The following is a 23,594-nucleotide window of genomic DNA, read 5'->3' as shown; positions in this document are numbered from 1 at the left end:
TAGTTTTTTCCTCTGTTCTGGTCGCCTGTTGATCAACGGGAAATTTAAACTGATGATGTAAAAAATTAAATAAATGCCTGCTTATTTACTCTTTTTTCTTTGTCTCGTGCGTTAGGAAGTTTCCAAGGATCAAAATAATTCAAGAATAGAATTATTAAATTGCAGCCAACGTTTGAGGCATTTTGAAATCATTTCATTTTTATAGCAAGCAACACGTGATTTTCTTTTTTCTTCTTCCTTTTTTAAGGACACAATGTATGTGCCACACATAAAAATGCCTAAATTAGCGCCCTCTTCATTCTTCATGTAAACACCATTAGAAAAGGACTCCTTTTCTAATCGTGTTTACATGAAAAATGAAGATAAAAATACTGACGTCAATACAACAAATGCAGTCTAAAAAAATTAAAAACAAAACGTAAGCCGCCTTTTTCCATTTAAAATATGAATTAGTTTTTCTTTTGCGTTTTGTTCGGTAAGTCCCTTTCGAGACTTCGTAGTTCACAGCGTTGTTTCCATAGAGACAGAACTTCGTCTAGACGCAAGAGGATCTTTCAGCCAAGTTCTTCTAAGCTTCTAAGCGAGTATAGCACTAGTGCTGTATCCAGGTAGGACATTTTAAATAATTACGTATAACTTAACGGTAAATATGAGTACTTTGGATAAACGTGTTACAGTAAATGGTTTCAGCAACTGAAACTTAGCAGACCGTCTAATCATGCCTTCATTTTCACTGCTCTGACAGATAAGTAAATCGTCATGCTGGAGCTGGATGAGCCATTCACCTCTGACGAAACTGAAGAAGAACAGGAAAATGTTTCATGTCATGAAGAAGAGGTAAGGGTGTGGGCCTCGTTCTAAAAATACAGCACATGCATGTATGTTTCCGCTATTCTCCAAAATATTCTCTTCATTTACTATTTTTTGTCCAATTCTGCATACATTCTATCACCCGGAGAGCTGGAAATTAACAGCTATTTGTCAGGGTAGACACCTTAATTTATATCTCTACCACAAAAGCATCAGGATGATTCGTTTGAGAGCCACACATGAGCTTAGAGTGACGCTGAACAGGACAGCGAAGCTAAACGGATAATGGATAGAAGATAAATTATGCACAACATAAGCTGACCCTCCGTAAATCCACTTACTGCCTTATGACTTATACATCCCAACTATTGCTTTTTCATATAGTGGGTATGGATGGGATTTAAGAAATTCTTCCAAATAAAAATAAATGGTACCAAATTGTCCAGTTCATTGGACTAATATCTCTTTAAGTGTAGTAATGCCATTTATGAATGCTGCTTAGAAAACAAAATGATAATTGCAACACAGTGACCCCAAAACCTTTGAGCTTTTGTATGTGTGGGTCACATACAGTGCAGACCCTTTTTTCCTTACTTTGTTTTTCTACTTTTGCATTCTCCCTGAACGTCTGCTGGCCTACTTTAAAATTAATCAGAAATCAATAAGGAAACCGATTGACCCATAAGCAGAATAGACAATGGATTTAGTATCAGTAAGAGTTATTGCTTCACTTTTGTCCCCACAATGCTTGCTAATATTGTTAATATTGCTTGCTTATATTAACATTTTCCTTTTGTGGCGAAAGCAGAAATAATAATTAACCTATTTTCTGACCGCAGGCTTCAGATAATTTCCCACCAGCTCTTCTAAGCTACTTTGAAACATCAAAAACTAGAGCGGCAGTTTGTGAGAAACTTATCCTTGAGGAACTTGAAGGTAAGTAATAACTTACAGCATTTAACTAATGTGTACGGTGATAAAGCTGAGATTATCTCCTCACCATTCTGGATTTTGTCTGCACTGTCTTTGAATTCCATGTCAGACTTCACACCATCAGATTCCACTGATAATATGATGAGGCTATCAAATGAAGTCAGCAAAGATATGGTGAAAGTGAATGAACAGGTAAATTGGTCTTAACGGTCTAATCTTGGTTGTTTTATTACATCTAAAATATGTCACGTGGCCTAATTTTTAAAAATGATTTCTTTTTACTGATACAGGTGGGTGGTGAAACAGAAAATGAGGAAAAAAAGGCTGATGGGTCCCTTCTTCAAACACGAATAGTGACACAAAATCCTTTGACTCACAATATGTCCATGTGGCCTAATAATGAAGGTAGATAACATGTACATGTGTATTGTTTGGGACAAAGACACCATTGTTGTAGTTTTGCTTCTGTACATCACCACAATTGATTGTAGATCAAACAACCAGCATGTGCTTGAAGTACACAGGCCAATAGCTAAACTGGACTCAAACGTTTTTACAGTGTTTTATTATGAAGTCAACAGGTGAATTTGTGGCAAAGTGTTACTAATGATGCGGCCGTGGGTCAGTGGGGGTGAAGGGGGAATTGGCAGGTTGCGACGGGGATGGAGCGGGTGCATCTGGGAAGAAAGGAGAACAAGGTTAAGAAGGCGCCAGACGCAGGGTATTTAGCGGAGGTGGTAATGACTGACAATGCTTACTGATAGTCAGGGTGAGCTTGGCTTTGAGGGAGAGGCGAAGAGAATCCAGGTGAGTACTGAAAAAGGCTGGCTGACCTGAGTGCCGAGGTGGTGAGTGGTGGCTGGAGGGCAGGCAGGTGAGGTTCTTTGTATTTTTCCAGAATGCGAAGATAATCCAAGGAGAGCTGAGGTTGAAGGCAATGGCAAAGAAGGTCCAGGAAAACTGTAGCACAGGAAACCAAAGTAGGCAACAAAACAAGTGGCAAGAGCATGGGGCAAAACCTTAGCACCGATACCAACGTGAGGTCATTGACAAACTGGCAGCAAAGGAGAGTCTGAGTGGAGCTTAAATCCTCAGCCTGATTACCCAGAATCAGCCTCAGGTGTGCAGGACTGCAGGAGAGATGATGGCTCCGCCCAGGGGTGGAGACCAAGGGACTCAGGTGCCTGGTGGAACTTTCCAGTCAAACCTCCAGATCCTGACACAGACTTTCTTTTTTGCTTCAGTCCCCTATTTCCCCCAGGTTCAAATTTAATGGGATAATTGATTGACAAGCAGTGGCCATGTGAGGCCTGATCATTTTTTTTAAATTTTAAATGAAGGAGATATAATATCTCAAGTCAATTCAATTCAAGTCAATTCAATTCAATGTGTTTAATTTTTGTTTTTATAGCTTTATACTGTAATTTCAATTATTTATAATATCAGGCCAAAAGAGATGTTAGTGGAAGTGAGTGAAAAAAGTGAAGAAAAAAAAACTATCAGAGAGACAGCCGAAACTTTAGAAATGGCCAGAAAAGTGAACAACTTTGAGGTTACTGAAGTTCTGATGTTGCATAATACAGCCATAATACACTCGAAATAAAGGTAAAAGGTAACATAGTTTGCCACAAGACGTCACTACTTTCATAGAATTTGCTGTCACTCACGACTTCAGTAACATGAAAAGGTAGATAATCCTGTCTTGTGAATAGACTTTTAAATTTGCAACTGAAAGCATAAAGCTAATGGTGATCAAGCTTCCTGGAGGTATATTTTAGTTAAATCATATATAATGTAGATGGACTCAAAATCACTGCCACGTCACTGATGTAAATTTAGAAAAAAGATTAGATTTGGATCATTCTTTATGCAGGAAATTTGGTTGTTATTTGTTATTAGTGCATAACAATCAATGGAGAGGCAAGGCATGTCTTACTTTGAGCCTGATTTGAACTACATATGCATGGCTTTCCTTTCTTGCTTACTGAACTATTGAAGCCTTACATTTTTGTATTTGTCTTAGATGGAGCTGGAACAGATCGATGTTGGGAGACTGAGAAATATTTGGCCCGGGACTTTAGCAAACATGACATAGCACCAGAGAAACACTGTGATGAGGAGATGCATAAAAACGAGGAAAGGCAAAAAAGAGAAATTAACTTCCAGGAGGAGCTGAGGAAGATAATGGAGGCAGAGAAAGTAAGTTACTTCTGACTTTTTTTTCTCTCCTCGACATAGTACTTTTGGATCCAGGTGGTAGAGCAGCTATCCCATAATTGCTACGAATAAACAATAAGCTGGTCTTAAGGGTAATTACATAACCCAGCCTTACTTGGATATGGAGGAAGTGGAAAAGAGGCCTCTGATAGCCTGGTGCACCACAGAGCCATTGTTTATGTTTATGGCTGATACCTTACTTAGTAAGTACACAGACTTAGTCCACAGACCGATCAAGCTCACCACAGAGGATATGAAAGGTTTGACTGTAATTGTCCACTGGAGCAAAAATTGTGTGTCTTTAGGACACTGACACACTGAGAACACCATCCCCAAAGACACAGTGGGCAGAGAAGCAGAAGATCATCATATCAAGAAGAGCCTGAGTAAATGTGGTTATCCAGCTGGGTATTTGACTACGCTGGGAAGACAACTAAGCAGTGCTAAAGTGTCATCTAAAGTGAAGACCACTGGTGATTCCTTATGTGTCTGGAGTGTCGGAACAACAGTGACACATGTTTTCATAACATTGTGTCTCTGTGGCTTTCAAATTCCAAACAAAACTCTCAAAAGTTTGTCCACCCCGAGGATTGTGTCCTCTGCCTTAAACAGAGTAATATTGTGTACGCAGTTAAGGACCAAGAACATTGAGATGAATTATGTAGGTAAACTAAACAACCTCAAGCTTAAGAAATGGCACAACACATAAGAGATAGCTTGTCTAGCCTGGACTCTACAGTCTATTTACAGCATTAAAGCAGTGGTCACGCTTTCACTGGCACATGGAGGAACACTGATTTGAGCATAGTAACAAAGGAACCCTCCAACCAAACATAGTTTACACAAAGATCACATTGGGAAGACAGGTCAGAAACTGATAAGAAGAACAACGAAAATACACAACATGAGGTGAGAGGAGGAGAAAAACGAACTCCACGCAGAGTGAGCTCCTAATGGGAGAACAGTTTGAGAACAGAAAAAATAATAATTAGGATAGATTGCAGATTATTATTGTGTAAGCTGTAGAGTACTGCAGCATTTTGGTAATTAGTGCAGTGTATTGTGATTGCAGTCCTGTGCTTCTACAGTAACTGTGGCAGGAGCAAGATTGGTGCTTGAGTTATTCTCTCGCTCCTTTAAAATGAACTTAAACTCCTGCATCGTAACCATTTTTGACAATTTCTGTCCCTTCTGTAGATTATTCCAGAAAACCAGGCCAGCATATTTAAAAGCCTTTTCCCCCTCAGTTCTGTTCTGATTCTCAGGACAAACATTTGTATTATGATAATATGATGGGCTGGTATGGTGTGGTACAGGCTGGTATGTACAGCATTCATCACTAAAGTCAAGGGACCTGTTGTTTTACTGTGTTCTTAAGGAGTGGGGAAAATAAATGTATTCATTCAGATGCCTCAGGATTAGATGTTTCATACCCCCAGACAAGGGTACGGAGGGCAAACTGTCACAGAGAAAATACAGAATGCAGCAAAAATGGCTGTATTAATTAACCCTGTTGTGTTTTATTTATTCTGGTTCCAGCTGCATGAAAAGGAACTGGAATTGATGGCGAAAAGAGCCCAGGAAAAACTTGAGCAGGAGATGCTGCTTCAGCAGGTAATTAATTTTTTTATTTTTTTCAAATTTGTGTGCAGTGTGACGTAGAGCACAGGCTCACCATTGTATTTTTAGACATTTGATATACTTTTGGGTATTTGTTATCAGCGCAGCATTTGGTAGAATCAATTTACTGAACATACTGGATTTATAAATCAGTGGTCCTCAAAAACACACCTTAAATTTAGTACTTATAGATGCTTTTTTCCATTTTGATTGAATACTTTTTGTGATGTTTGTAAATTCCATGTAGTTTGCTTAATATATTTCAAAGAATAGATTAAAGAAATGAGGCAACTAGTTTTTTTGTAACTCTATAAATATCATCTCTAATTAGGAACTGATTGGTAACTTACAAAAACAAGTGGAGCAAGAGAGGAGGATGATTGAGGAAGAGCAGAGAAAGAAAAACAAAGAGAAGAAAAGGAAAAATGAAGAAGAGAAAAGGAAAAATGAAGACATGCAAGCGAAAAAGAAGCAGGAAGAGGAAGACAGAAGGAAAATGAAGGAGGAAGAAGAGAAAATTAAGAGTGAAGAAGAACAGAAAAGGAAGAAACTGGAAGAGAGGAAAAGATTGGATGAAGAGGAAAAGAAAAACATGATAAAATTAAGACATAAAGAAGAAAAGAAGCAAAAAGAGCTGTGGGAAAGGGAGGAGGTAAAGAAGAAAATGGAAGAAGAAGAGATTAGAAAGAAAGAGGAAGAGAGAAAAATTGAAGAAATCAAGGATGAGGAGAGGAGAAGAGAGATACAAGAGGTGGAGGAGATAAAGCAAAAGCAGAAGGAGAGAAAGAAAAACAGGAAAAGTGAGGACGAGGAAACAAGAATAATGGATGTCAAAAACAATGTGACAGAGGTTTCTGGAAGGAAGATGACTGAAGATCAAAAGACAAAAAATAAAGAAATAAGAAGTATTAAGGAAGAAAAGAGAATAGATAACGGAGGTGAGGAAGAGACGACAAGAAAGGAAATTGTAAGAAAAACTACAGAGCATAAAATGGAAAGAAATGAGGTAGAGCAAAGAGAAAAGCCCGAGATGAAGAAAAAGCTGTTGAATGAAGACATCAGGGGAAAAGATGAGAATAAAAGAATAGATGACAAAATGCAACTCACGGAAAGTGAGGAAAAGAAAAAGAACGATGAGGAGAGTTTGGAAAATCAAGATATGATGAGGAAGGAGGAAAAGACTAAAACAAACAAAGAAGAGCTGATTACAATGAGAATGGAAGAAATGAAACAGAATGAAGAACAAGAACACAGAAACACAGATGAAGTAATAAAACTCAAGCCAGAGATTTGTGAGAATAAAGACCAGAACACAAAAATGGAACATGAGAGGAAAAAAGATAAAGAAAAGAAGCAAGAAGAGTTGCAGAAACACCAAGAGGGGCTTAGTATAGGAAAAAAGAAGGATGGGACGGGAAACAAGGAAGATGCAAAGGATTATGGAAATGAGGTGAAGGAAAACATACAAGCAGAAGAAAGGAAAGTAGAAGAAGAGTTGAAAGAACGAGTCATAAGTAAGAATGAGCTGCGAGACAAGGAAAGAGAAAATAGCAGCATGCAATCTCAGAATACTGGCAGGATCTCACACCCAGGAGGCAACACCACGCGGACCTCAAGTGCTAATTCACTGCAGAGTGAATCTACAGCTGACCCCGTCAGCTCTGAAACTGCAAAACAACAGAACCTAAACAAGAACATCAGTCAGATCCCTGTGTATAAAACCAGTAACCGGCAAGATCCTGCAAAGCCTGGCACTTCTTCTTGCTTTTTGCCTGCAGGCCTTCCAGAGCACACAGAGCAGAAGAGGCTGTTGTGGATGAAGGAATGCATCCCTTGGTCTAATCTGTCCTGCCAGAACAGGAGGAAGCAGAAAGGATCAGTCCGGAGTAGGACAGGGCCAAGGAGGGTGGCAGAGGGTAGCAGTCTGCCCCCTCTGTGCCCACACACTCTGCTTCAGTCCACAGGATGGAGATCCCTGCAGGAGGTAACATACTGTGTGCTTAGCTGTGATCCAGGAACACTGATGAAAATGTTTTGTACTTAAATGTTTGTTGTGTTCGGAAAGAATATTCACACATAGAACCCATTATTTTCATTTGAGATCCAGAAGCGCTGAAATATGTTTGGCTCTCTTTCAGGTTACCAGTGTGACCTTGGAGGACTTACCTGGCTGTAGCCTTTTTACCCTTGCCCAGTGTACTCAACTTCAGTGGCTCACCCTCAGACGCTGTGGACTGAAATCATTGGAAGGTATCAACCACTTACAAGAGCTCTGGTACATTGACCTACAGGTGATTATATAGTTAAAAAATAACAAAAATAACAAAAAACTAGTCATTACTGTGATTTTTTTTCATGTTGTTTCAGTCATTTCAGTCACAACAGCTTTGCTTTTGTTTTGTTTTAGGAAAATGACATCTCATTTGTGGATTGTGAAAACATGAGCAGCTTACGAGTTCTTCAACTTGCCCACAACAAGCTGACTTCCATCCATGGTTTAAATGGTGCTGAGAATTTGGATATTCTTGATCTCTCGCATAACTCCATCACCCGTATTGGTGAGAACTCATGAAACACTGACAGCTATTGAAAAAAGCCCCAAAAAAGAAAAACGGATTAATTTTTTCGTCAGTATAATGTCTGAAAGTGTTTGTGTTTTAAATACTTATTTGCTAACAATGTGTGTGTAGCAGCTTGAGATAACGCGTGACTGATCCGAACACCTGGTAAGTCTAAAATCCTCAAAAAAGAGCAGCATTCACTTAACCTGAGAACAGGGACGATGCCATCGTGTTCCATGTAAACACAGAAAGTAGTATGAGTGTGAAACTTCAAAATAAAAAGAGTCTATGGAGTATGTCAAATGCATTTGGACTTCTTTATGTTTAACAAAATGAATGAAAGTTATGGCTCTTAACATCAGAATCCTGGTAAAAGACATGCTGCAGTTACAATACATTTCTTACATATATTTCATTTGAAATTCTAAAGGACTACATTCAGAGCTTATCAAACCTGAGAAATAAACGTGAAAATGGAAAAAAACAAACAAACAGTATCTAAAATCTTTCATGCAACATTTTACTTATTACCTCACATGCTAAAGGACTATCATAGATGGACATCAGGAATTCCAAGTTTCCCTCCAGGTTTAACTAAACTTCCTCTTCTGGTCAAAAAAATCAATGTAATGTAATGTAACACAAGAGGGCAGCATCTCTCTTCTTTCCTGCTGAGGACTTCACACCATTCACTCTGCAGTGAAAACTGCAATTTTGACTCCATGTACAGACTGTACTTTTTTTTTAGACTGTATCATGTCAACTTTTAAGACTCATGCTCTGCTTTCTGCATATATTCTGTCTGCTTCCTAGCTGGTCTGGAGTCTGTAAGGAGGCTACAGAGGTTGTCAGTGAACCACAACCAGCTGATCAACACCAAAGGGATGAGAGATGTATATACACTGCTCCACCTGGATTGCTCTCACAACCACCTGGCCAACGTGGAGGGTCTGGAGAACAGTGCTCTGCTTCACACACTGGATCTAAGAGGAAACGGCCTTACTGAGGTAAAAACTCACGGCAGATGACTGGAAGCACTAAATCTAATATCACTGTTCACTGTTGCAATTTTGCGAGAGCTGCAGAGAAAGTGGTGTGGGTGTTTGAGACAGGTGATGGGCTTGAATTAAGCCTAAAATCCTTTTGCTTTTATCTACTACGTGCCCTTTTAATTGAGAAACAGTTCCCCTTATTCCAGAAGTTACGTTTAGTGATAAATGATTGTCAAACCTTCAAAAAATAAAATTAAAACCAGGCAAGTATGACAAATATAAATAAGGTGCTTAATTTCAATTAAAAAAAAAAAGGAAGCTGATCCATCAGATCTAATCCAAGAAGTACCTCAGTCAAACACATGCTGTTGTTTGCTAATTCGCATTTCTCAGCTGTGAAAATAAATTTTACCTGGCCAAATTTTAAATTTTCTCCAGTCCAGCAGATGTGCTGTTAAAAATGTATATTATTGCACACATGTGATAATGGCCCACTCTATCCTCAGTAATCTTTCAGTCACAGATTAACTATGCTTGTGTTTGCCAAGCCTGAAAGTTTTATCACAGTGCTTCACAAGCAGTGACGAGCTTCGCTTGTGGCAGGCACTCATAGCAGTAGGCATAGCAGGGCTAAAACAACTGACATTGATGGATGAGGTCGTTTCGTTGCTACAGCAGGAGCAGCGGTGTGAAGTTAGTCTAACCTCACAGTGTGATGGGTGTTAACTGACGACTTTGTCCTGTTGCTTCATCAGCCCCCGAGTCTGAACAACCAGGTCCTCCTCAGAGAGCTATATCTGGATGACAACAGCGTCTCCTCCCTTCACGGCCTCGCTGCCTGCTGGCTTCCTCTAATGCAGCACCTCTCTGCAGCTCAAAACGGGTATCCAGTATTCATCCAATACTACTTGCCATCTGTCTTCGCCTAAGTTTTGTTATGTGATATATATTCAAAGTAGAAAATAACACACGTGCCACAATTTTTTCTGGCTTTTCTTTCTTTTGAAAATGTAACTTGATATAAAAAATTGCAATCAGTAGGTTCTGTAAAACCACGACGAGTCAAAGCCACACAGTCGCATAAATTCAAAATGCTTCTGTGTTTAACGGTGACATGAGCGATGCATTGAGATGTGGTCTAGCTTCTAATGTAATTTGTCTCTTATTTTCCTAGAATTACTCAGCTGCCCTCCATGTCTAATTTTGTGTCCCTTGAAAATCTGGATCTTAGATACAACTGCCTGTCAGGTAACATGTTTTCTTTATAAAATGGTGAATGGGCTGTGCTTGTTTAGCGCTGTTTTACCTTAGTGGTTCAGCAAATGTCTCTTGTTCACTGTTATGCAAGCGCTACTCCTAATAGAGCATCGCCTGCTCTGTTAGGAGCAGCTTGGCCTTCATTGTTTTGCTCAGGACAGCCTGAGTATAGAGCTGCTAATCCTGTGATTAGTGGTCAACCTGTTTTACCACCTAAGCCAGTTTAAAACCTGTGGTTTTTCTTCTTCTTTCAGCTCACCGTACTTGAACTATTGCTTTTATATTTTGTTGATCTTATTTCGGTGCCTTGTGTAAAATTTTGTAACTTTGTAACTTTGATATAAGTTCACTACACACCTCTGCTTATTTCATGTAGGTTGATATAGTTTGTAAGTTGGAGTTATATTGAAACTGAAGAATATATTGAAAAACGTGTCATGCTCTCTTTCAGACCTGCAGAATGTGTGTGAAAATCTTGAGGGATGTCAGTTCCTGCGTGAAATCCACCTCACAGGGAATCCTCTTCAGCAGGAGAGTGGCTGGAGGTAGGGTAAGCACTGGACAGAGTAAGAAAATGACATGATATACTGTCTTTTTAGAACTAAATATGTTGTTATCTGTATGTATCTGCTTTCACGACCCATCATGCAGTGATAGTGCATTGCGCTAGTTTCAGGAATCTTGAATTTTCTGGCTGCCTCTCGTTGAGACACATTTTCCTCACCTGCTCCACAGTTTCAAATCAAGATATAGTAATTAGAAATTTCTGTTCTTTTTGGAAATTATTTGGATAGAAGTTCCAGTTTCTGCCTCTTTTGCTCTTAAATATAACTTGATATGATGGGTGATCAAAGGAAAATACCACTGAAAAGTCAGTATTTGCCTATCCAAAATTTAGTCTGTGGGCTCAGGTAGTCTAAACATTCCAGCTGAACACTGGTCTCCCTGTCCACTTCCAGGATTACCACTCTGATCTGCATTGCCTATTAGATTACCAACATCTGTATGTGTGTATGCCACACTAAGTGGTCATAATTTCCAAAATATTGATACAGCAGAAAAATCAATTATCTTTTCATTGTCAATTTGCTCATTCACTTACATTGCTTAAATATTTTACCAGTGTTAAGGCAGTTGCAATGAGTTTATATGAAAAATATGCAATGAGCACTTATATTCTTTGAGGTTCTACTGGGATGTCATGAGCGGTGATGTCAGCTGTTACAGGTTTGCAAAGTTATTTGGCTCCTCAGAGTCAGTTACACCCAGCAAAATAACCAAAATATGAAAAACTATACTAGTTTTGGAAACTTTTTGCTTATTTAATAGTCAGATTTTTATCATTGTTCATATGTTGGAGTTACTGCCCAGCAGGTTCAATAAAAACATCAATAAAAAAACAAAACAAAACAAATGTTCTGTTAAATTTTTGCCAGTACCACTGCCAATGTTGGTTTCCATAAATGGTAAATGGCAAAATTTAACGTGTGATTAAAAAAATACAGGAAAAAAAGCCTTTAAAAATTTATATTCATTTTAAAATGGTACATTGTACCATATTTTTTTAATGATTTTTATTGTGCTGACAATATGAACATAAAATCTATTTTTTTTATCTTTAGATTGAGTTTTTAGAGGATTCTTTGCTGGAATAGGTGTAAAACTATGAGTTACTTGTGAACACTTTCTTCCTTAAGCCATAACTGAAACATTACCTTAATTTTTCACTGAACTTTACTTAACCCCCAGTGCCAACAGTAGAATTAACCCTCAGTATTTCCACACTCATGCCCTTGTCCTTTCATCCTCAGCCAGTGATAACACTGGCTAAATAAAAGCACCAAAAGGCAAGCGCTAAGAATTACAATCCCTGTAGGCACCCCCTGATCCAGGAGAAATAGATGAAGAAAATACTGGCCCTGATTAATCAGAGCCGCTTAAAGAGCCTATGTTTTGGAGGAAGTCTTCACTAAATGAAATACGGAGTTATGCTCATAGGAACTGGAGAATCAGGATGAAGGATCCAAAAAAGTGTTTTAAAAGAAAAGGAGGATAAAATTTATAACAGTTTAGTAAGACTCAAGTTGAAGTTTGAGTATCTTCAGTGTACTGTAGATATAGCTGTGAATAATGAAGCCCTTATATTAAAAAGGTAATAAGTTGCTGCTATTTATCCAATTTTGTCTAATTCGGGTTTGGAGCTTCATTTAAAGACAGCGAGTCAGGCATCCTATTTAGGGTTGGAATCCAATTCTAATCTGTGTTTGAGAGACCCAGTGATCCACATCAAATCAATCAATCAATCAATCAATCAATCAATCAATCAATCTATCTATCTATCTATCTATCTATCTATCTATCTATCTATCTATCTATCTATCTATCTATCTATCTATCTATCTATCTATCTATCTATTGTGAATATATAAGTACATGTAAAGTACTTCACATTATAAAGAAAGACATTTTCATATAAACCATTTATGAATGCATCTGAAGCAGTAAATGACCTCAACACATGTTTTGTTCTCTCTGGTGAAGTCGTGGGACAGATTTAAGAGCATACAGTACTCTGGGAATCGGTTTTAGAAAACCCAGTTCTTAATGTTTTAAAAACTGACTTCGCAGCCCAAAGGCTTTTATTTTTGCAAATTTTATTGTTGCTGTTCCCTAGTGCCCTGTAGAGTTTCCAGCTCCACATTTTCCCACTGCACAGAGACCACATTTGGCCAGTGCTCCACTAGTAGATGCTCTTAGTCTGTTTCTCTGGCAGATATTTGAGATTCCTCTGCTTGCACATCCTTAGCCTCGGGCAGTGGTTACCTCTCCCCCTGTATCACAGCCATTCAGGGCGCTCCTCCAGCTGAATGCTCACACTACCTAACATATGCACTTTGGAAAGGATTTCTATCCAAAGTGGCTGTGTAACTACACTTTTAGAAAATGGCACTAGATTGATAGTAATGAGTTCAAACAGGTTCAGATTGTAGACTCAGACAACCATTAATACCAGGGGATGACTAAATCACTGTACATATGGTCCTTTAATTAGTTCAGAGAACAAAATGTACTGTGTACAAAACAACATATACTGTGAGAGGAAAGTTAAACGGTTTCTTCAAAACACTACGGTCTAAACAGAGAATGGTTCTGCCAGCTTTAGAGAAGCTTTCTGTTGGCTGTGAATATTATTTTCTTAGTCAGGCAGTGATTGTAATTTGACAGTTATGAGTCGTATTAGTAAGTAAATAACTGGAAACAAATATAGAACTCAAATTAAACTACGTCTATTTGGCAAAACTATTTTGTGATCTACAAAATCTGTTGAGTAAAATAAGTGTCCTGTTTCATAGCCCTGACACCTCTGTGCAACCTCAACCTGAGTTCCATTCAAGTTGCCCTCATTGTCTTTGTTACCTGTTAATAGTGTTGTTTATTATAAACTTTAAAAAAATCACCAAGCTGTTTGCCTTTAATGCAGAGGTAATGAGTTCATACAAAAATACAGATATACATAATACCAGTTGCAGTTAAAATGGTATAAATGATGCATTTAAAAATATTAGTAAAATCACTTCTGCACAGCTCAGGTTTTGCTGATTTTACTTTCCTTTTCAGATCCACACTACAGAAATCAGTGCCTGGCCTTAGAGTCATTGATAGCCAGGAGACAGATTCCTTTTTCTTGCCTCCAGCTGTTCAGCAGGTCAGCTCGGCCTCAGACTGCTTCCTAACTTTCTGCCAGGCTCAGCTTCAGCAGACTCAGAATTTACAGCAGCATCACAGCAGGGAGCACAGGTAAGAGACAGGCTGCCTGTGTGGATGTGCTTGCAGTGTGCTATGTGTTTAGTGTGGATAGCTGCAGGTTTTGCCAGTGGTTGGATGTGTGTTTGACCCCAGAAGTTACACTTTCTTAAGTTATCCACATTGTGGAAGAGAAAACAATCTGCAGATACAAGTGCTTATTGTGAACTCAGTTTACACAATTTCCATATTGTCAGATTTCATACTCACACTCATCTTATATGATCTGTATTTGTAAACTAAAATATTGCAGGTAAGCTGCAGATTTCTGAAGAAGCTTGAAAGCAGATCATGGGGAAGAGGTGCGAAATGTTCAGCTTCAAATAATAAAAAAAAATTGGTTATGGTAATAGAAAACGAATACTGTACTGCAGAATTCTCGTCTCTTCTACTGTATGCATAAAAATCAAGTTATGTTTGACTGAGAGTACTTAAGATATAAAGAGATAGGATGAAGGCATGAGGTCAAACCGAGAACAGGTTGAAAAGAAAAGAAGAATCAAATAGTAAAAGGGAATAATAAAGAACAGGGCAAAACAACAAAAATAACCCAAAACCAATGCACCAGAGGTTATATTACACTTTTTTTGTCGTGTACTGCTGAACCTGTCAGAGATACCGCCATCAAGCAGTGAGGAATGTTAGCTATCCTCTTGTTATGTCTGATACATAGGGCGTAGTGAGCCTAAAGACAACGTCGATCTATTTTCACAAGTCCTTCAATGTCACTGGCCTCTGCACATATTGACACTCCTATACAAGGAGGACCACCAGCACTTAAAACAGTGGTCAACTTTCTGCTTATCTTCCTGACCTTTTCAAATTACACAGTACAAAAGATGAAACATGGTGGCGGCTTCTTGTATGGGTCACATCGAGGACTCCTATGGCTTGGGGGAGGTTAGCGTGGCCCTCCCCTTGCTTCGCCCCTCACTGAGTGCCCTCTACCCTTCTGGCCTCTGGACAATGAGCCATTTTGGGGGCTTTGCAAGAGCCAACACAGCCATTTAACCCCTGGCCTGACCTTGTGTCAGACTGAGTTTTTAGGGGAGTTGAGAAGAGTGCCACACGCCAGTCAACTGGTGACTGTAAGGTGAGGTACTGTGGCGTATTAGGGCTATTACTCTCTTTTACAAGGTGTAGGGATTCTACCAAAGTGCCTCTGTTTCACCCATAAATGAGCATGCCTTACAATCCAGTCCTGTATGCCATTAAATCAAAACATTTTTTGGATGTGGTGGGAAAAAGACCAATAAACCCATCTACTACCGCAATCTCCCCACTTTTTCCACTGTGTTCTATGGCACTCAGTATTTTTTAGGTTTGAATTGCTCCTTATGTGGTTGTAATGTAAAAGAAGTGAATCAAAAATTATGTTTCTATGTCATGTGGAAAAAGATGGGTTATAGAGTTTTGCTAAAGCTAGTGTGTGAGCAGTCTGAGTTAAACAAATGAAATGAGTACTTTCCACTCATTGTGCCTTCTGTTTGTGGTACCATCACACAGTATGGTAAAGAAAAACTGCTAAGGCAAAAAGCCAAAGCTTTGAAGAATACACCAGTATTAGTCCATTTCAGATTGCTGAAGCCTCATTTTAGCATTAGCTAAATGTGCCCTGAGCATCTTGCAAAGGGTAGTGTGAACAGCAGAAGCAACTACAGCAACCTATATGTTTTTTTGTGTTTGTTTTCATCAACATTTTAGCATTATATCTTTTATCCTTTCTCCCACCACTCACCCCAGCCAGTCATGTGAGATAGTTGGCCCTGCCGGAGGTTTTCATCCCCACTGTTGCCTAGTGCTTGCTCTTAGGGGTCGTCTGATTGTTGGGATTTTCTCTCTGTTTTTATCAATTTTATTGTTATCACCAAACCACATTTTTCACCCACAATGTAGAAAAAGTGAACACAGAAGTGAAACAGTTACACAAGACTTTTGTTGTGTTAAGTATACATATCATTTCTGGAGCTGTGAGGTCTTCTATGTTCTGTTCATAGTTGTCTGACAGATGCGACAGACACAAATTGAATTTTCAAAAGGACAGTAAACGCCTCTATAATATAACTAGTATAGGGTTTGCTGCTGGCTCAGGAATTTCTTGCAGCTCTCGACCTCAGTTTTTTGTTGAGTGGCCTCCTGGGGACACCCATGTGATAAAGCAACACCAAATATCTCTAAATTTCCTGTATTGCAAGTCAGAAGACAAATAACCACTGAGAGCTTTTAGCATCTACATACATGGTTGGATATGTTCACAGGCGAGCATTAATCAGTGAATAACTTTTCATTTTCCTGTCATGAACATTGTATACTGAAGCTTTCTTTTACCCGTGTTATGGTGACCCTGGAGTGAACCAGCAGGTAGAGGGAGGGAGGGTCACTGGTGTCACAATCCTTTAAGACCTTCTGACTCTTCTCTTTCTTATCCCACTGAGAGTGAAGAGCGAGGTCTTTGTAGAGAAGGAGTTGCACTACTTGTGGCTACTGGCCTTCCAGACTGGCCAAGCGTCTCTGGCCCCTCGGGGTTTAAGACAAGGAGCGGAGCATAGCTAATAGATTAATTAAGTTTCCATTGAGGTAGCTTTGTTGTCAGTTTATCCCCTCAATGAAAGAGACATTATATGGTATTAGGGCACTCACAGAGCAGGCAGACAGCTCTTTCTCTCTCGCCCCCTCACCACCCCTACCCTCACATAAATATAAGGACACACACTGACCACACCTATCACAGGCTGGCCAAGAATAAGAGCTAAAAATGGATATATATGTGATATTTAACTCAAAATGGAATGGCTTTGATCCTTTTTGAATGATTTAATTTTCTAACACCACCGATCACTGTGTGTTTTTAAAGAAGTCCAGACGCTTTTCTTTGCAAGCTCCTTTGACCACTTTTAGGGTTGTTTAATGCAAGAATGAGATTCTTTAAATATGTCTTCTCTATGTCCTGTGAGGTGAACTCCGTGGAGAGGATTGCTCTGATACTGTAAAAGCAGATAAGCTATAACTTTGACTTTTATGCAGGTCAGATTTAATTATACTGGTGATAAGAAAAAAATTGTTCTGTTTCCAGAATAGATTCACATACATTCTAATCACAATGAGGATTATACTACTAGTCTATAACCAAAACTCTCAAAGAAAGATTTATTTAAGTTACTTGAAGACGTTTCACCTCTCATCCGAGAAGCTTCTTCAGTTCTGCTTCTGAAGAAGCTTCTCGGATGAGAGGTGAAACGTCTTCAAGTAACTTAAAGAAGTCCAGATGCTTTTCTTTGCAAGCTCCTTTGACTACGATGACCTGGATGACTGAGAACCTTCACAGACAACCCTAAAAGTGGATAACTGCTTCTCCTGAGCTCAGAACAATATGCTACAATTACTGCTTACAGTAAACCTATTAAATAAATTTGATTGGGAACCATGTGGACTAAGATTAACTTTAATGTCATTCACTTTATTGCCATTGCACAGTCATACTTTGTGTTGTACAATGAAACTGGGGTTCCTTCCTTCATCGGTACTAAAAGAAAGGCGAACAGTAATCATGATAAATAAGATATATGCAGAGTAAGGTGTACTTGAAATGCAGAAATGAAATGGGCAGCGATAAAAATATATGTGCAAAAATAAAATCAGTTATGTAGGTCAGGTCAGGTCAGGTATTTGCATTGATTAGGACTATTGCCCTGTTGTCAAAACTGGTCTGTATTGCCAGTTAATAATGTAACGTGAAATATTTTTGTATGTGTTTGTTTACAGCAGACTTGCATTTCCCTTTAATGATGTGCAAAGCTTCTGCCGGCACTTCAGTATGACTCTGAAGCTGGCTGAGGACCAGAGATTTGCCCATGAATATGGTGAGACCACTGTGTCTGATGAACACTGGGCTGCAAGTCAAACAGCGCCTGAGAAAACACTGGATAGTGTCATTGGTGAAGAGCTTATGGATTGCCGAGATATAGAGTCCACTAACAAATTACCACCAGTCTTTCCAAATAGAGACATCATGAGATGCAGCTATTGGAATTTTGATGAGACTCCAGCTACAGAGAGTCACTATGACACATTTGGCCCAAAACAGGGTCCAGCGACCTTCTTCAGTGATGAAAAAGCATCTGTCTCCAGCCATCAAGACTTAAACCTCAAAAAGTAATTCACTCTCTGCTTTTATCTGAGTCACTCGTGTGTATGTTTGTATATTCACTCTAATAAAACCTTTGTATTCGATGAAAGATCAGCTGATAAAAATGCATGCGATGAAAACCTCCAAATTCATTCGTGGTATACAACTGGATGCTGCCGACTTAAAGCAAACACTCTGTTTTTATGTAATTCTTTTAACAGAGCTCAGCCTTTTATTAGTTTCTGCTGCAAAGCATTTGTCATCATTGGAGCCTCCTCTACTTGATTTACACCAGAAGACGTTGAAGATTTTATTCATTTTAACACGCAGCTTTATCATTAACACTGTGCTATCTTCGGGAGGACAATACATCTTTGATTTGAAGGGTGGCTTTAGACAGGCTTAAACTCTCCAGAGTACTGCTCTCCAGATGTCTGCTCACATATAAATTCATGTTTTGAAAGATGAAGGTGCTATGATATCATGTGCAATATATCCCTCACTTTGTGTGTATTTAAATGCCTGTGTGTGTGTGTGTTCTTTTTTGAGCAGCACAGCAGCAGTTGTGATTCAGCAATGTTGGAGGAAATACAAGCAGATATGTGGGAACATTAATGCTCCCCCCATCACAGAGAAAGGAGGAGAAAGAGGAGGAGATGGAGGAAAGCCAGAGTCAAGACTTTTCTATATTAATAGGAGCACTGCTGGCAAACACTGTGCGGCAACTGTCATCCAGGTAAAACATTTGTAGCTTGTAGCATTTGTAGCGTCCTAGAACAATTTCCCTCTGAAGATTTCTGGGTAACAACTTAGAACGGTTATCCAGGCGAGTTCATATGAATTCAGTCAGTCAAACTGTTTACTTGTAATAGACCTCATAGCACCATATCACCCCAACAGAGCACTTTGCTCTGAGACTGCTGGCTTGCTTACCTAGGATGTTTTAAAGTAAAACAGGAGGCAGAGCCTTCAGCGTCCAGGCCCGCCTTCTGTGGAACCAGCTACCATTTGGAAGTAGGAGATAGACACCCTCGCTACTTTGAAAATTAGGCTTAAATCTTTCTTTTTTGAATTGGAAATGTTGTAGTACTAAATCCTCCATTTTTATGCTGCAATAGGCCTAGGCTGCTGGGGGCTTCCCAAGGTGCACTTTCTTTTTCATTCACCTTTTTTCACTCACTATGTGTTTACACACCTCTCTGCATTTAATCATTAGTTATTGTTAAACTCTGTCTCTCTCTGCGTCCTTTGTCCTGTGTTCCTCCCCACACCCACAACTTGTGACAGCAGATGGCTGCCCCTCCATGCGCTTGGTTCTGCTGGAGGTTTCTTCCTGTTAAAGTTTTTTTTCCCACTGTCGCCAAATGCTTGCTCATAGGCGGTTGTCTTATTGTTCGCAATTTTCTCTTTATTATTTTAGGATTTTTAGCTTACAGTATTAAGCACCTTGAGGGTATTGTTGTTGAGATTTATATCCATCTATCCACTGGGCCACTGTGGCTATGACGTCTATTTTCATTTCGCAGTTGCAGAATTCAAAGGCAGAGGATTTTTGGTAGCAAAAGCTTTTAGGTTCCTTCTTGTGGCCTGAGATTTATGTGTGTAGCCCAGATGCATTGCTTGATGCTTTGCATTTGCTTTGAACGTAGCCTGGCTACACTAAAATCCCTGAAAGATCGGCTGTTGCTCCTAGAGGATAGCAGAAACTGCTGAATATCACAGATAGCAAATAGTTGATTTGTTCTATTTTGGGTTCATTAATTAGTGAGTTTATAAAAATTTGATAAAAAAGAGTAGGAAAAAACCCCATCAGAGTTTGTCATAGCTTAAGATTATGCGTTGAGAAGAAACTGCTCACATTAACCTTTTATTGTGTAATTAAGGATCTTACTTCTGCATGTAGAAAGTGTGCCTGAAGTCACTTCCTCTTTGTGGATATCTGAAAATGCCAATTTTCATCCTTAAAAACTGAACTTCAGGCCTCATACGTTCTTGAGGCTTATTCGGCTAATCCTCTGCACAGAGGTGTAAGCTGCTCTTCTGAAAAACATGCTACTCATCACCCCTCTCAAATCCCTTTTCAACACACAAAGTGTTTGATGACTCCTTGAGGGCTAGGTAGAGGCTGGGAGTTGCCGTGTACCGTGCACTACAGCACTGTGTAAGTGTAAGTGTGTGTTTTGTGCATGTCAGGGGGGTATAGAGTGATTAATCAGATTCCAAAGACGTGCGGTAGTAAGAGTTCTAAAATTCCTGTGCGGCTCAACTTGAAGTGAAGTGTGCCCCCCCCCTCTGCCCATTGGGAATTGCAGGATTTAGAGGCGCACTGGAGCTCTATTTGTCTCAGAGCAGCCTGGAGTCACACAGAGTTCAGACAGCAGAACACTCAGCAATTAAAAGAGGGGTTAACATGTTTTATCTTCCTAATGGGATAACATGCAATATTTACGTTTGCTCCATGATTCATTGAGCAACTACCATTTCTTTTTCTGGGTACCTCCAGGCATTCTGGAGGGGCTACTCTCTGAGGAGGAGGCTCACATCTGCTCTTGCTGCTGTGACATGCCCCAGTGTTGGAGAGGATGACACCTTTGAGGAGGTGGACATAGATGAATTTGTCTTTGATGAGGTATCTGCACAAGCCTGTATGTTCTTCACTTTCACGATTCGGCAGTTGTTCCCCATCTCGCACCCCATCAGACCAAAAAACCTGCACAGAGGCTAACACATAAATGTAACACATAAATATAGTACTGTATACTTCACTCCAAAGACACTTTATTTGTGGTTTGTTTGTCATTGCCGTCCAGAAATTCAAGTATTTTTCATTTTCATAAAGGCAGCTTTGGAGGAACACTGCACACTGATGCTTTCTCAGGACTCGTCTCCCAGACACCAACTTGTGTCAGAGCAGCAATTATCTACGAAGGTAAAGTTTGATATTCTTAAAACCTGGTAGTCCTGACATGATATTCTCTAATACTTTGAAACCTGCTATGCAAATTGTGAATTTTGGGATTTACCATCTTGTGTTATGTCAGTGTTGGAGTTATTTTCTTGCTTGTCTACCTCCCCTCCAGGAATTGTCTCACCCTCCCTTATTGATCTCTAAATTTATTCACTTGGAAAAACAGGATTATTTCCTGGAGGGCTGAAAGTTGCACAGCACCAGCAGATGTCATTTTTCATGCTGGCTGGACTGTCGTCCTGTTTTTTTTCTTCATTTACCTCTTGTTGGATCTTTTCTTTGGAGCGTGCTCAGCGCTGTACATCATGGTAGCCAGTTTAAGCAAGCTGATGTGGTGCAGCTGCTAGCGTGGTCAGCCTCAATATGTTGACACTGAGGCACAGATCAAAGGCAGGGGATGAACAATTTAGCACTTTAACCAAGAGAAAATAGAATCTGGAGAGTAATTAAGCTGTTACTTTGACTTAAATATGAGAATTCCATGATTGTGAACCGTTCACTCGGTCAGCCACATACCTACAACAAAAATAGGCCCCTGAGTTAAGTGTCACTGGATATAATAGTGTAGAATGTAATCACTTCCCCCAAGAGTTACAGATAACTGTAGTGTTATTCCATGAAAAATTAATTAGTATGCCACAACAGACTGCTCAGATTTTTGTAACTATAATGAAAGCATGCACAATTTTACCTTTGTTACAGGTCCTTTAAGTACACAGATGTCAGTTGAAGTTTTCCACTAGTAATCTATGTCTATTTTTTTCCTAGGATTTTTGAGTGTGCTCAAGTTCATAAATACAGGAGAAAGCTACATTAGTTTTTCCAGCCTGAAAAACACATTCAATTTTTTAAAAAACTGCAACCAAATCAATTTTGCATAAACTCCAAGTGTCACAGTCTAAAGCTAAAATCCTGCCTTTGTTCAGCGTGGTTTTATCTCCAACCAGCTTTGAGTTTGATGAACAGTATAATAATGAAACATTTAGAAACTGAAAAAGCAAAGCCGCTCCGATTTAATGTCTGTGATGCAGAATAACAGAAATAAAAACACACACTGGTATCCCAGATGTTTTATGTGTATTCTGGTAATTCATTAGGAAAACTACAACAAGTGTGTTTTGGTAACATTTCAAGGTAACAAAAAAAAAAGAAAAGTAACTTAGGCCTGTCATTAATTGATATATGTATTTCAGCCTCCTGGGCCCTGTCTTGATCCCTCCCAGGACATACTCCCCCTACCAAAGCACGCCTGGATGGCTGGGGAACATGTGGACGGTTCTAACAGGTACAACAACCCACAGCCACAGCATTTGAAAAAGCTGTTTATTTTAAGCTTTATATAGATTTTCATAATTATTGTACAAAGTTATATAGGGAAAAAGAAGATAAATAATTTTCATAATAGGACATATAGCAAACAGTGTTGATTTGTGACATTAATATTTTTCGTTAATGCAACTCCAAGTAGAAAAATACAATCTTTGCTAAGCACATTAAAGAGTCGGATGTATCTTAGAAGTTAGAGATTTTAACTGGGTTTACTTTTTCACATATGAAGCTCATGATATGGCGTTTGCTCTTGGAACAAAATACAGACAACCTGAAGTATGTGTTTAAGTGTTTCATGGATAGCAAAATATAAATCTGATATTAAAAATGCAAGGAACAATAATCAAACTGGTCCTAATAATGCAAGATTTTAATGTCATAAGATTTTAGTATAGCATAGAAAAAATGATGATACAGATGTTGAAATTTCACTTTCTGGATATAAAGGAGGATGACACACACACTAAATCACATTTATATTTTTGTTATGGTTGTGATCCACAAAATGTATCCACATATTCAGCTAGCAAAACACTCAAATAAGCAGGTTCACTGAATGACTGTTCAGTTCTCCTCTCTATGATGTTCAGCTGATGTCACTGGTAATCTATAAAGTGGTAATATTTGTTTTCGTTTACTTTTTTACTTGGTGGCATACAAATCATAAAATTCAATGGCTTCCACTGAGGAAAAAAATGAAATGGAAAGGAAAACAAGGCAGCACTGCTCCACTTCCAGCATGCTTGTTATGTTGGTTACAGTTATGTGGATGACAGGTGCATCTTTTGCTACAGACCAGACAACAGTTTTCAGTTTAAGAGTTTGATCAAGCTTCAGTTCAAGAGCTGGAGCAGGAGTGTGCTTTTCCTTTTTTAAATGAACTTTTAGAGGACTGAGACTTTTAAACAATCAAATGTTTAATGCATGTTTTTACTGTAAGATCCCAAGGCATCTGAGAGAACAGTTGCTACTAAAGA

The 23,594-nt window shown here is 39.0% G+C and overlaps 1 protein-coding gene across 4 annotated transcripts in view; it reads left to right on the top strand.

The window, feature by feature from the left end:
* Window positions 1–455: 455 nt before the first annotated feature.
* Window positions 456–23,594, top strand: part of lrriq1 (leucine-rich repeats and IQ motif containing 1) — a 39,390-nt gene continuing 16,251 nt past the window's right edge. Inside the window, exons 1-20 of one of the 4 annotated variants that reach the window (XM_082541334.1) lie at window positions 456–608; window positions 746–837; window positions 1,650–1,746; window positions 1,853–1,935; window positions 2,034–2,148; window positions 3,767–3,942; window positions 5,500–5,574; window positions 5,912–7,564; window positions 7,719–7,871; window positions 7,988–8,138; window positions 8,955–9,148; window positions 9,889–10,016; window positions 10,308–10,381; window positions 10,842–10,935; window positions 14,009–14,188; window positions 17,960–18,346; window positions 18,873–19,056; window positions 20,824–20,949; window positions 21,160–21,249; window positions 22,482–22,573. In XM_082541334.1, the coding sequence (XP_082397460.1) occupies window positions 760–837; window positions 1,650–1,746; window positions 1,853–1,935; window positions 2,034–2,148; window positions 3,767–3,942; window positions 5,500–5,574; window positions 5,912–7,564; window positions 7,719–7,871; window positions 7,988–8,138; window positions 8,955–9,148; window positions 9,889–10,016; window positions 10,308–10,381; window positions 10,842–10,935; window positions 14,009–14,188; window positions 17,960–18,346; window positions 18,873–19,056; window positions 20,824–20,949; window positions 21,160–21,249; window positions 22,482–22,573 (4,130 nt within the window). In that variant the 5' untranslated portion in view covers window positions 456–608; window positions 746–759. Of the gene's footprint in view, window positions 609–745; window positions 838–1,649; window positions 1,747–1,852; window positions 1,936–2,033; window positions 2,149–3,741; window positions 3,943–5,499; window positions 5,575–5,911; window positions 7,565–7,718; window positions 7,872–7,987; window positions 8,139–8,954; window positions 9,149–9,888; window positions 10,017–10,307; window positions 10,382–10,841; window positions 10,936–14,008; window positions 14,189–17,956; window positions 18,347–18,872; window positions 19,057–20,823; window positions 20,950–21,159; window positions 21,250–22,481; window positions 22,574–23,594 lie in introns of those variants that run through there. The other 3 variants (XM_082541333.1, XR_014277903.1, XM_082541335.1) reach the window with 3 other exon arrangements.

This window comes from Aulonocara stuartgranti, assembly GCF_965226115.1.
Source record: "Aulonocara stuartgranti genome assembly, chromosome: 7".
NCBI classification, from domain to species: Eukaryota; Metazoa; Chordata; class Actinopteri; order Cichliformes; family Cichlidae; genus Aulonocara; species Aulonocara stuartgranti.
The sequence above is the reverse complement of the archived record's forward strand: the minus strand, read 5'-3'. Positions and strand labels throughout refer to the sequence as shown.